The sequence below is a fragment of the Notechis scutatus genome, chromosome 4 (assembly GCF_049901735.1).
Source record: "Notechis scutatus isolate UNSWTSFEM ecotype Mainland chromosome 4, rNotScu1.2, whole genome shotgun sequence".
Taxonomy (NCBI): domain Eukaryota; kingdom Metazoa; phylum Chordata; class Lepidosauria; order Squamata; family Elapidae; genus Notechis; species Notechis scutatus.
In genome coordinates this window covers 162,464,739-162,477,983 of record NC_142012.1, presented here as the reverse complement: position 1 = coordinate 162,477,983, position 13,245 = coordinate 162,464,739, and the positions used below count along the sequence as shown (strand labels likewise).

Here is a 13,245-nt window from a genome sequence, read left to right as displayed (position 1 = left end):
GCCTTGTGTTCCCATGGGCCATGTGGGCGGCGCAGCCTTGTGTTCCCACGCAGCCTGGATTAATTGTTTTGGGGGGTGCTTTGGGGGTGATATTTGTCTGCGGACCACCAAAAATTTTCCGCGGACCACCAGTGGTCCCCAGCCCACTGGTTGGCGACCATTGTTCTAGTCCAACCCTCTAATTAGTAAGAGATCCTACCATTCCATTCTGGACAAATGGCTGTCCAATCTCTTCTTAAAAACCTCCAGTGATGGAGCACCCAGAACCTCTGAAGGCAACTTCTGTTCCACTGGTTAATTGTCCTCACTGTTAGGAAATTCCTCCTTAATTCTAGGTTGGTTCCCTCGTTGATCAACTTCTGTAAGTTGTTTCTTGTCAGATGATTTTAGGGCAGATATATCAGCTTATCTGTGATAGGAAATTGGTACAGAAAAAATATATATACATTACAGGTAATCCTCAACTTATAACCATTCACTTGGCAGCTCTTCCAATTTACACCGACACTGAAGAAAGTTACTTACGATCAGTTCTGAGGCTTGGAAGCATTGAGGAAACCAGGAAGTATTTGATTTGGCTAGCTAGTTGCATGAAGTGGGGTAGGGTAGGGTAAACGTTAGGGCAGGGTTTTCCAACCTTGGCAACTTTAAGATGGGTGTCCCAAAGGTGCTTTTTTCCCCAAGAGGCAACTGGACTTTCTGGTTTTTCCTTGAAGACGGTTTTGCTTCTCATCCAAGAAGCTTCTTCAGCTCCTGAAGATTGTTCTTGGATGAGAAGCAACGTCTTCAAAGAATAACTAGAAAGTCCAGTTGCCTCTGGGGGAAAAAAAGCACCTTTGGGACAACATGACCTGGAGGATTGAAAATCTCCATAGACCAAGGGTCTCCAAACTTGGCAAGTTTAAGACTTGTGGACTTCAACTCCCAGGATCCCATGAGCTAACATGACTAGAGGAGGAATTCTGGGAGTGGAAGTCCACCAATCTTCAATGTCTATGGCAGGAGTCTTCAAACTTGGCAAGTTTAAGACTTGTGGACTTCAACTCCCAGGATCCCATGAGCTAACATGACTGGAGGAGGAATTCTGGGAGTTGAAGTCCACCAATCTTCAATGTCTATGGCAGGAGTCTTCAAACTTGGCAAGTTTAAGACTTGTGGACTTCAACTCCCAGGATCCCATGAGCTAACATGACTGGAGGAGGAATTCTGGGAGTTGAAGTCCACCAATCTTCAATGTCTATGGCAGGAGTCTTCAAACTTGGCAAGTTTAAGACTTGTGGACTTCAACTCCCAAGATCCGATGAGCTAACATGACTGGAGGAGGAATTCTGGGACTGGAAGTCCACTAGTCTTCAAGCTATCAAGTTTGAAGACTCCTGCCATAGACATTGAAGACTGGTGGACTTCAACTCCTAGCATTCCTCCTCCAAGTCATGTTAGCTCATGGGATCCTGGGAGTTGAAGTCCACCTGCCTTAAAGTGGCCAAGGTTGAGAAGTCCGACGTGAAGGCATTGCTCTCTGTCTCCCTCTTGTGGCACCCTGGAGGTTGACCTCACTCTCTGCTCTCCCCTGCAGTGGCTGTGGACAATACGTTGCACGTGGAGTGGAACGAGGCAAAAACCTTGCCTGCCCTCTCGTCCTTGGGCCACACTCGGACCTCACTGGTGCGCAGGTTGGTTCGTCAGAGCTCTGTGGACAGCCAGGACTTCCTTGAGGTGCCTGTTTTAATTGCTCTCCTTGTTGGCTGACTGGTTATTATTATTATTTTTTTGCCTGGGGTGCCACCATCATGGTGATTCAGCCATGAGTATTTTTTTAATAGAAGTAACGAATCCTACCATTGAAAGGGGCCACGGAAATCATCTAGTAGTCCAACCTGTCAACTAAAAAAAATACTCCTTTGGGAGAGGTGGAAAGTAGTGCATTCCTGAAATGCTTCAGATAATTGCTAGGCAGCTGAAGCTGTTGGCACGCAAGATTATTACTGGAGAGCATGATTGATGATTCTTGGCTATGGATGTGTCCCATTGGAGAATATACATCCAGGGGGTGGGGGGAAGACCAGGGTCAAGGGGGAAATGAATGATGTGTCTTAGAGTTGGCTGCACCCAGCTAACACCAACATGGTCACTCCTAATAAATCAATTTTTCTTTACTCTGAGAGATGTGGCTAGAGACTTATGATTTGAATGGGGTTGGATTTGTTGGAGCCCTGACACAACCCCTGCTCAGAGCAACAGTCCAAGTTGAAGGCACTGCTGGAAGAAAATATCCTTCTGGGTTCAATTCCAAGTGGGGAAGAAAGACACCGAGAGGAAGACCCAGGTCCACCCCTTCTTTATGCTAGGGCACACATGGAGGAACAGAGAAGAGAGCAACGTGGGTTGCATGGCTTACGGGGGAGGAAAGGGCCCTGATTCCCTTCATTAGCCACATCTGGGAAGAGAGTTTAAAAGAGATGCATGCTGAGTGCAGCAGCTGCTGGGAGCAAACGTGAGTTTATCTTGTGTTGACTTTGCTTATCTGCGTTCCTGGCATCCTTGAATTACCACCGTTCCTTCACGTCTGGAATTCCTTCTCCTGTCCTGCCAGACTAATTACCGCATCTTGCCTTGATTGGACTTATACTTACAGTTTTTGTTGACCACGTTTTGGACTTGATTCTCTGCAGTCAAAGGCTGTACCTGGGAAAGTTTTTCTCCAGTCCAGAAGGTAACCAGGACATGGGGGGCAAAGTTGGAGCTAATAAAAGGACTCCTACTGATTATCTGACCGTGTTGCCCTTGTGCCACGCCCCTTTGGGTCATCACACTGGGTGAAAAGGGAAGAGATGCTGAGAGTGCCTGGGTGTTATGCCCTCTGTTGGGTTTTGGATTTGAGCTTGTGTTCTAATTGGTTGTCAGACTCCCTTGGGGCCATGCAGGGGCAACTCTGTAGGCTGCCTTTTGAGTCTCAGGCCTTGGTTGAGCCTTGCTGGATGATGATGTAATAAAAGGGCTTTGGGATTCCTATTATGGCTCTGCTTGAAGGAGGTAGGTCTTTGTTATGTAGAAAAGACTGGCTCAGGCCTCAACGGCCTATTGACAAAGCGGGTGGGGTGGGGCTGAGTTTCTGCCTCTCTGAGTTTCTACTTCTCTTTTAGGGGAAATATTCTGCCTTTTTTTTTTTTTTTAGTATATCCTAAGATATTTCATTTTCATAGGAGAGGGGTGGGTTATAACTTCCAGCAGTACCTCAACAGAAGGTTGTTTGCTTGAACATCCAATGGAGCTCACCAGCTTTCTTGGCTGGGGATTCTGCTATCCTGTCCGTCTTGGTTACTGGTTAATTGTCCTCACAGTTAGGACGTTTCTCCTGAATTCAAGGTTGCTTCTCTCCTTGATTAGTTTCCGTCCATTTTTTTCTTGTCCTGCCCTTCTGATGCTTTGGAAAATAATTTGACCCCTTCCTCTTCTTTCTGGCAGCCCCTCAAATACTGAAATACTGCTCTCTCATGTCCTCCCCTGGTCCTTCTTCTCTCCAGACTAGCCAAACCCAAATCCTGCCACCGTTCTTCATATGTTTTACTCTCCCAGGCCCTTATTCACCTTAGTTGCTCTTCTTTGCACCTTTTTTCCAAAGTCTCAACCTCTATTGTTTTTTGTAATGGGGTGACCAAAACTGGATGCAAGGAGTGTCTTGGTCACTAAACGAATGGTTGCAAGTTAAGGACTTTCTGTATATATCACGGTTTTCAAACTCACTGCGTTATGTTGCCGTCACGTGACGTATTGTGACGTTTTTTCCCCCCTTCGTGGAGCTGGGATGGGCCCGACTTGGGTGTGATGTATTCAAGCCCCCGAAGGCCAGCAGTTTGACACCCCTGAAGAACAGGGTTGACAGGAAACAGATTATGACTAGTTTAATGAAAAGAAAGACCAGGGGCGACATGATAGCAGTGTTCGAATATTTGAGGGGCTGCCCCAGAGAAAAGGGGGTCAAGCTATTCTCCAAAGCACCTAAAAGCAGGACAACTAGCAACGGATGGAAACTCATCAAGGAGAGAAGCAACCTAGAATTCAGGAGTAATTTCCGGACAGTTTTCAACGATTAATCAGTGGAACGACTTGCCTCTAGACATTGTGGGTACTCCAACACTGGAGGTTTTTAAGAAGAGGTTGGACAAGCATCCATCTGAAATAGTATATAGTTTCCTGCCTGAGCAGAGGGTTGGACTAGAAGATCTCTAGGGTCCCTTCCAACTCCGTTATTCTGTTAATATGTCTGCTGAAGATGCCCATTTTTGTATTCCTTTTATGGGAAAGGCTGAAAGTACAGCTGTGGTGAGCCCAGGGCATTTTTAGTGGAAGGAAAGCCAGCTGTTGAATCTAGCCAGATGTTTATTTTTTTTATATTTATTTACTTATTTATTTGTCAAGCGATTATAAGATAACAGGTATTAGTATAAACACAGTTATGAATACATGAAATGGATACATATAAGAAAAATAAAAAGAAACAATAGGACAGGGACCGTAGGCACGTTGGTGCGCTTATGCACGCCCCCTACAGACCTCTTAGGAAAGGGGTGAGGTCAATAGTAGCGTAGACTTGTCTACTCTACTGTTGTCAATTATCAGAGTAGACTTTCATTCCAGATGTCCTGTTTTCTCCAGAAACAACCCAATGCCTGATAGCAACAACTTGGTTTTTTGCAGCCCCTGAAGATGCTGTCTTTCAAATCCTTGGATTAATTCAATTACCCAACTCCGGGTGGCCTCTGCTCTTAGTACTCAAAAGGAAATAGCTAATAAATCGAAATAGTAGCTTTTTTTTTTTAAATTTGAACTGGCCAGAATGATGGCATTTCCAAGAGGTTCAATCACACGGCGACCAGGAAGCCCATGTTCTGACCCAAGCCTTGTTCAAATCAAACAAACACAAAGTATGTATAAAAGCAAACCTTTTTAATGCGGCGCTGTGAAGTCTGTGCATTCACAGCCAAGAGTCATTCAAAACTAATTGTCCCAGATAAGAGCAAGCCCTTTCAAAGTTTTTGTTGAGAAAGGCTGCCAAGAACAAAAGACTAATCGCAGATAAATATCCAAAGCCAGAAGTTTCCAAAAACAAACCGGAGTAAGCAGGGCTTCAACGAGGACTCTGAGCAGAAAGAACTTCTCTTTGCTTCCTGCAAAGAAGCCAACCCCGAAGGCTGGCTTTTATCCCTTATGGGAGGGGCCATCACCTTCCAGCCTTACTCCCGAGTCACCCGTGCTGCTTCAGCTGCTCTTTCCTTCAAGCAGCCCTGCACGCAAGCACACTGAGCACAGGCTCCTCGGGGTCCTCTTCATCACTGCTGCTAGACTCCACAACCTCCGAAGGCAGCACCCCACTCTCCGATAGTCCTGGCCCCATCCCTGAATCACACGTAGGCCCCTCGTCTGAGTCCTCGCTGTCAGAGACCCCAGCAGTCCGCACCTGCTCCCGGCGAACCACAACAGCCCAGCAGGTTGCCAACTGACCAAAGAAACCACCGGTTGGCCTGCTCCTCTGCGTTTGCATCTGTTGGGCCTTTGAAACTTAGCAGGTGGCATTTCACTTGGTGCTGGAATGAACAGGCATGAACATCTGCTGCCCTTAAAGCAGAGAGCAGGGAGAGATTTATTTAGTGATCATTTCACTGCCAACTTCTTGAATTTCTAATTTTTGAACCATATGGTCAAATTTAGCTGTGATTTGTTGTTCTCCAAAAGTTCACGTTGCGCGGTTACAATTATGCATATTGGAGAAAAGTCAGTGAAACGAACGTGCTAAAGTAGGTCTCGGCTTACAAACACAACTGGAAGCAAAATTTTGGGTTGCTAGGCAAAGCAGTGGTTAAGTCAATCGCACCTGACAATATGATCTTCTTTCTTTTGCACGGTCCTTCAGCAAATCGCTCCACTTGTTAAGCGAACCATGCAGTCATGAATCAACCCCCCTAAAGCAGTGGTGGCGAACCTTTTTTTGGCACCGAGTACCCAAACCAGTGCTGGAGCACTGGAAAACCAAAGACAAACTGGCCGGTGCGTGTGTGCCTCTTTTTAGGACATTTTTGGGCCTATTTTTGGGCTGGTTTTTGGTCATTTTTCAGGCCGGTTTTAGGCCATTTTCAGACCATTTTCTGGCCATTTTTCAGGCCATTCTCCAGGCCATTTCTCGGGCCGTTTTCCAGGCCATATTCAGGCTGCTTTACAGACTGTTTTCAGACTGTTTTCGGAATAAAAACAGCCTGAAAAAGGCCCCGAAAAGGCCCTGAAAACAGCCTGCTTTTTGGCTGATTTCCGGGCTGTTTTTCCAGTGTTCCGTCATCCGTGAAGACCAGCTGTCCAGCACTCATGTGCACGCCAGGAAGCAGAAGAGCAGCTGGCAATGGTGCGCTTGCCCACTGATAGGGCTCTGTGTGCCACCTCTGGCACGCGTGCCATAGATTTCGCCATCGTGGCCCTATAGATTTTGCTTGTGGGAAGTGGCTAAGAAGACAGCAAACAGTGAGCGCATGACTCCGGGCATTGCAGTTGTTGTAAATATATATCCAATTGCTGAGGCCCAGAATTTTGCTCGTGTGCCCGTGAGGATGCTGCAATTGTCATAAGTATGAGGATCGGTTGTGACTTTTTTGGGGCGCTGTTGTAACTATGAGCAATTGCTAAACAAACGTTTGTAAGTTGAGCACTAGCTCTAATGCATTCTGTACGTTACAGGTAGTCCTGCACTTCGTTTAGTGACTGTTTAAAGTTACAACGGCACTGAAAGAAGCGTTTCACCATTTACAACCATTGCAGCATCCCCACGGTCATCTGATCAGAATTCGGACGCTTGGCAACTGGCGCATATTTAAGACCGTTGCAATGTCTCAGGGTCACGTTTTGTGACCCTTTTGTGACCTTTGACAAAAAAAAAGGTGAATGGGGTGCCTGATTCAGCTAACAGCTATTGCTTAGTTAAGAACCGGTTACAATATTCCAAGTGTGGCCTTTACCAAGGCATGCGTTCAGCCGCCCGCCCCTCCAGCAGCCAAATAAAAGGAGAAGAAGAGGTGTGGGAATGAGAGAGAGAGAGAGAGAGAGAGAGAGAGAGAGAGAGAGAGACGGAGCCTGGGCTATCTATCAGTCCTCAGATGGAGAGTCAACAGCCCCCAGGTCTGGAGGTAGCTGATTGGGAAGAGAAGGAACAGCTGAGTCCAGTGCCTGAAGTGCAGAAGGCAGAGGGAGAGGAGAGCAGTGGAAATCTATGGGCCGGTGCTTGGGACGGAAGAACCACCGCTGCTAGCGAAACCCCACCCTAGCTCTGGGGATAAAAGACAGGGGGAGGAGATGAATAGATCTGGCAGACAACTCTTCATCCTCCAGCCAGACGGACTTGTTAGCCTGCGATGAGAGAGAAACGTTTTGTCAGGGCTGCTGGCACTCCTAATAAAGGAATCTTGGAGTTAACTTCAGAGGGTTTGTCGTGTTTTGGGTCAGAACATCATTATAAGGTGGTATCAACACTTCACATGATCTGGTTTCCATCCGTCTGTCAATGCAGCCTAGGATTGCATTAGCTCTTTTGGCAGCTGCAGCACACTGTTGGCTTATACCTATTTAAGCAATTGTTCACTAGGACTCCAAGATCCCTCTCACTATTATACTATTCAGCCAGATGCCTCCTACTCTATAGCTGTGTACACTGGTGGGATTCAAAATTTTATACTACCGGTTCTATGGGCGTGGTTTGGTGGGCGTGATGTGGCTTGGTGGGTGTGGCAGGGGAAGGATATACTGCAAAATCTCCATTTTCGCCCAACTCCTGGGGGAAGGTTCCTGCAAAATCCCCATTCCCTCCCCACCCCACCCCACTAACCTGCTTTCCAGCTCCGTTCTCCTGTGCAGGGCAACCAAAGAACACCCAGCCGATCAGCTGGGACTCCCTCGGGAGGCAGAGAATAGATGGGATCGGCAGGGCCAGTCAGAGGTGGTATTTACTCCAACTTTCCACTACTGGTTCTCCAGAACCGGTCAGAACCTTCCTTAATACCACCTCTGCCTGTGCATTTGGGTTTTTCTTGCCTAAATGTCGAACGTTACTTTTCTCACCATTGGATTTCATTTTGTTAGACAGGGCCCAGTGTTCAAGTCTGTCAAGAGCCTTCTGCATCTTAAGCTTATCTTCTTGCATGTTGTTGGCCTGGAGACTAAAACATATGAAGAATGGTTGAAGGGTTTGGGTTTGGTTAGCTTGGAGAAAAGAAGGGCGAGGGTGATATGATAGTAGCATTCCACTATTTGAGACAGGGGGGTCAACTTATTTACCAAGACACCTGGAGGCAGGAGAAGAAACAATGGATGGAAACTAATCAAGGAGAGAAGCAACCTGGAATTCAGGAGAAACTTCCTAATAGTGAGGACAATTAACCAGTGGAACAGCTTTGCCTTCAGAAGTTGTGGGTGCTTCATCACTGGAGGTTTTTAAGAAGAGACTGGACAGCCCCTTGTCTGAAATGTTTATACAGTTTCCTACTTGAGCAGGGGTTGGACTAGATGACTTCCAAGGCCCCTTCCAGCTCTATTCGGATTGATTGATATTCCTGCCAGCTTGGAGTCATCTGCAAATTTGATGAGTTCTCCTTCAATCCCCTCATCTAAACCATTGAGGAAGAAAAGTTCCTGTAGGGTGGAACAGGAAGTACATATGTACTTCTGTAAAAAACTCATGCCTGTTAACTTCTTAATAGCCCGTGGTGGCATTTATAATATATAGAGGAGCAGAATAAAGTATGGCGAAATGTAGGACACAAACCCGATAGATCCCAACAAGTTGGAAATCCTACTCAGTACTTAAAAGCTTTTGGTTTTACCCCCGCAGTAAAAAAAAAATGCATTTCCATGCTTTTCCCTGCAGGTTTATTTTGTCATTTGCTGAGAATGGCAGTTTCAATAAATTGGTAGGCCAAACCATTTCTGGCAGGGAAATAAGTGAGGGGTGTGTGTGTGGTATGTGTGCGCGTGCTCTCACACACACACACACACACCATGGGCGAATATACAAAGCCCAAGTTCCTTTATCCACTGCCTTGAAAAAAAACAACGGTCAGCATGGGTGCCATTCAGAAGCAATTATCACAAAGCTCTGGTACTTTTTCTTTTCTTTTCTTAAAAAAAAAAAAAGATTTTCAGGAAGAATAAGTGTTGGCTGTCATGTTTGAAGTTTTACAAGGTTTAATTAGGACTCCCTTTCCCTCTTAGGAAGTTTCTCCTGAATTCCAGGTTGCTTCTCTCCTTGATTAGTTTGCATCCGTTGTTTCTTGTCCTGCCTTCTGCTGCTTTAGAGAATAATTTGACCCCCCTCTTCTTTGTGGCAGCCCCTCAAATGCTGGAATACTTCTATTATGTCACCCCTAATTCTTCTTTTCTTCAGACTAGCCAGACCCAAATCCTGCAACCATTCTTCATATGTTTTAGTCTCCAGGCCTTTGATTATCTTAGTTGCGCTTCTCTGGGCTTTGTCCAAAATCTAAGCACCCCACCACTTTTAAATTCGAATTTTACCTGTATAAAATTTAAAGAGGAGAGAGGAATCCTAATTAAAACGAATCAACATTCCTCCCCTCTTTAAATTTTATATAGGTAATCCTTGAATTACGACCATACATTGAGTGATCATTCAAAGTCACAAGACCACTGGAAAAAAATGACTAAGGAGCCCTTTTCATACCTACAACCATTGCAGCATCCCCAGGGTCACAGGATCAAAATTCAGACACTTGGCAACTGAATAGAATAGAATAGAATATAGAATAGAGTAGAGCAGAGCAGAGCAGAGCAGAGAGAGAGCAGAGCACAGCAGAGCATAGAATAGAATAGAACAGAACAGAACAGAATAGAATAGAAAAGAATAGAATAGAATAGAATAGAATAGAATATAGAATAGAATAGAAAATAGAATAGAATAGAATATAGAATAGAATAGAATAGAATAGAATAGAATAGAATATAGAATAGAATAGAATAGAAAATAGAATAGAATAGAATAGAATAGAATAGAATAGAATAGAATAGAATAGAATAGAATAGAATAGAGAATAGAATAGAATAGAATAGAATAGAATAGAATAGAATAGAATAGAATAGAATAGAATAGAATAGAATAGAATAGAATAGAATGTAGAATAGAATAGAATAGAATAGAATAGAATAGAATAGAATAGAATAGAATAGAATAGAATAGAAGAGAATAAAATAGAAGAGAAGAGAATTCTTCATTGGCCAAGTGTGATTGGACACACAAGGAATTTGTCTTCGGTGCAAATGCTCTCAGTGTACATAAAAGAAAAGGTACATTTGTCAAGAGTCAAGAATCATCAGGTACAACACTTAATGATAGTCATAGGATACAAATAAGCAATCAAATCATACTAGGAAACAGTCAATAAAAATATTAGAATGCAAGCAACAAAGTTACAGTCATACAGCCACAAGTGGGAGGGTTTGTGTGATAAGGAGTGATGAGAAGATTAATAGTAATAGTAGTGCAGACTTTATAAATAGTTGGACAGTGTTGAGGGAATTATTTGTTTAGCAGAGTGATGGCATTCAGGAAAAAACTGTCCTTGTGTCTAGTTGTTCTGTTGTGCAGTGCTCTATAGTGTCGTTTTGAGGGAAGGAGTTGAATCAGTTTGTGTCCAGGATTTGAGGGGGTCTGTAAATATTTTCACAGCTCTCTTTTTGACTCGTGCAGTATACAGGTTCTCGATGGAAGGAAGGTTGGTAGTAATTGTTTTTTCTGCAGTCCTAATTATCCTCTGAAATCTGTGTCTGTCCTGTTGGGTTGCAGAACCAAACCAGACAGTTATGAGAGGTGCAGATGACAGGCTCAATAATTCCTGACTACAGCTGATAGACTCAATAACTGACTCCTATTTATGATGGTTGCAGCATCCCCGGGAGTCACATGATCCCCTTTTGTGACCTTCGGACAAGCAAAGTCCATGGGGGAAGCCAGATTCGCTTAATAACCGAGTTACTGACTTAACAACTGCAGCGATTCGCTGAACAACCATGTAAAATGGGGCTCCCTTGACAATCGTCTCACTTTAGTGATGGAAATGTTGGGCTCAGTTAGGGTTGTTAAGTTGAGGACTACCTGAATGCTGTTTTTAATGCTTTTAATATTTTATTCTACACTGCCCAGATCGTGAGGGAGATTGGTAGTTCTTAAATAAATATAAGATAAATGTGTCTGTATGTGGGTATAGTTGTGGGTATATGTGATTTTGTGTGTGTGTGTATGTGTGTGTGTGTATGTATATAGATAGATAGAGAGATAGAGAGATACACATACACGCACACACAAACATGTTTGTGTGTGTTTTGCAGGATTTAACAGATAATCAGAGTTGGAAGGGACCTCGCAGTTCATCGGGGGGGGGGGGGGGGGGGGGGGGGGGGGGGGGGGGGGGGGGGTCCAACCCCTGCCCAAGCAGGAGACCTTACACCATTTCTGACAAATGGCAGTCCAATCACTTCTTGAAGGTCTCAAGTGATGGCGCTCCCACAACTTCCGAGGGCAAAAGTTATTCCACTGGTTGATTGTTCTCACTGTCAGAAAGTTTCTCCTTATTTCCAGGTTGAATCTCTCCTTGTTCAGTTTCCATCCATTATTCCTTGTCTGGCCTTTGAGTGCTTTGGAGAATAGCTTGACCCCCTTCCTCCTCTCTGTGGCAGCCCCTCAAATATTGGAAGACTGCTATCCTGTCTCCCCTGGTCCTTCTCTTCACTAGACTAGCCAAGCCCAGTTCCTGCAACCATTCTTCAGTCCCCTAACCATCCTGGTTGCTCTTCTCTGTACATTTTCTAGAGCCTCAACATCTTTTTTATAATGTGGTGAACAAAACTGGATGCAGTATTCTAGGTGTGGTCTTCCTAAGGCTTTATAGAGTGGTATTAGTACCTCACTTGATCTGGATTGTATCCCTCTGTTAATGCAATTTAGGATTCCATTAGGTTTTTTGGCTGCTGCTGCACACTGCTGGCTCATATTTAGCCAGGTGTGTGTGTGTGTGTGTGTGTGTGTGTGTGTGTGTGTAATCTATTTTCTGTCTTTTCATCAATGCCCAGCATCGACCACAATGGTGTGTATGTGATAACACACCCCTCTCTCTCCTCCTCCCAGAGGCCCGTGGTCTCCGTGTTGAAGGGCTGGTGCCACTGTCTGAATTCTACCCTCTATTATTTTAAAAGTGAAGATACTTCGGTCAAGTGCCTTACTGAAGTAATGCCCACTGTGAATTGTGTGTTTGTCCCCAGACGCTGATTGCATCGCATGACACACTTCATCTGATGATTAAATTAACCCATTTTCTGGCTTTGCACAATACATGGAACAGTAAACTAATCAGACAGGCCAGGATCGGACTTCTAAGTCAAAGGAAGATTTTAACTCTAACTTTGCTTAACCTGTAAAAATGCACCTCATTTGGTTGCTCAACTGGTAGGAGCAGAGGCAGGCATTAGAGAGAGAGAGAGAATGAGAGAGAGAGAGAGAGAGAGGGAGGGAGGGAGGGAGGAGGAGGGAGGGAGGGAGGGAGAGAGAGAGAGAGAGCACCAATGGGAGAGAGAAAGAATGAGAAAGAGAATATGAAAGAGAGACAATGAGAGAGATGGAATGGTAGAAATAGAGAAAGAATGAGAAAGAAAATACGAGAAAGAATAAGAGAAAAAATGATAGACAGAATGAGAGAGAAAAGAATGAGAGAGAAAATGGAGAGAGAGAGAGAGAAAGAATGAGTGAGAGTGAATGAGTAAGACAGAAAGAGAGAATGGGAGAGAGAGAAAAATAGAGAGAGAAAGAGAATGGAAGAGAGAAAGAATGAAAAAGAATATGAGAGAGACAGAATGAGAGAGAAAGAGACTGGGGGAAAGAAAGAATGAAAGAGAGAAAATGAAAGAGAAGGAGAGAGTGGAAGAGAGAAAGAATGAAAAATATGAGAGAGGGTGGCAGGAGAGAGAAAGAGAAAGAGAGAAAGAAAGGAAAGAATGAGAGAGAAAGAGAATCAGAGAAAGAGATAGAGAGAATGAGAAAGAAAGAGAGAGAATGAGAGAGAATGAGTTAGAGAGAGAAAGAGAGAAAGGGAGAGAGAAAGAATGAAAAAGAGAATATGAGAGGATGAGAGAAAGAAAGAATGATAAAGAGATGAGAGAGAGAATAAGAAAGAGAATGAGAGAAAGAGATAGAGAATGAGAGAG

General features: G+C 44.3%; 1 protein-coding gene across 2 annotated transcripts in view; it reads left to right on the top strand.

The window, feature by feature from the left end:
* FAM131A (family with sequence similarity 131 member A) overlaps positions 1-13,245 on the top strand; it is a 91,246-nt gene that overhangs the window by 35,557 nt on the left and 42,444 nt on the right. Inside the window, exon 2 of one of the 2 annotated variants that reach the window (XM_087965434.1) lies at positions 1,577-1,716. The exons of the other annotated variant lie outside the window; for it this stretch is intronic. Within the exon in view, the coding sequence (XP_087821560.1) occupies positions 1,577-1,716 (140 nt within the window). The remainder of the gene's footprint in view (positions 1-1,576; positions 1,717-13,245) is intronic. 2 annotated transcript variants of the gene reach the window in all.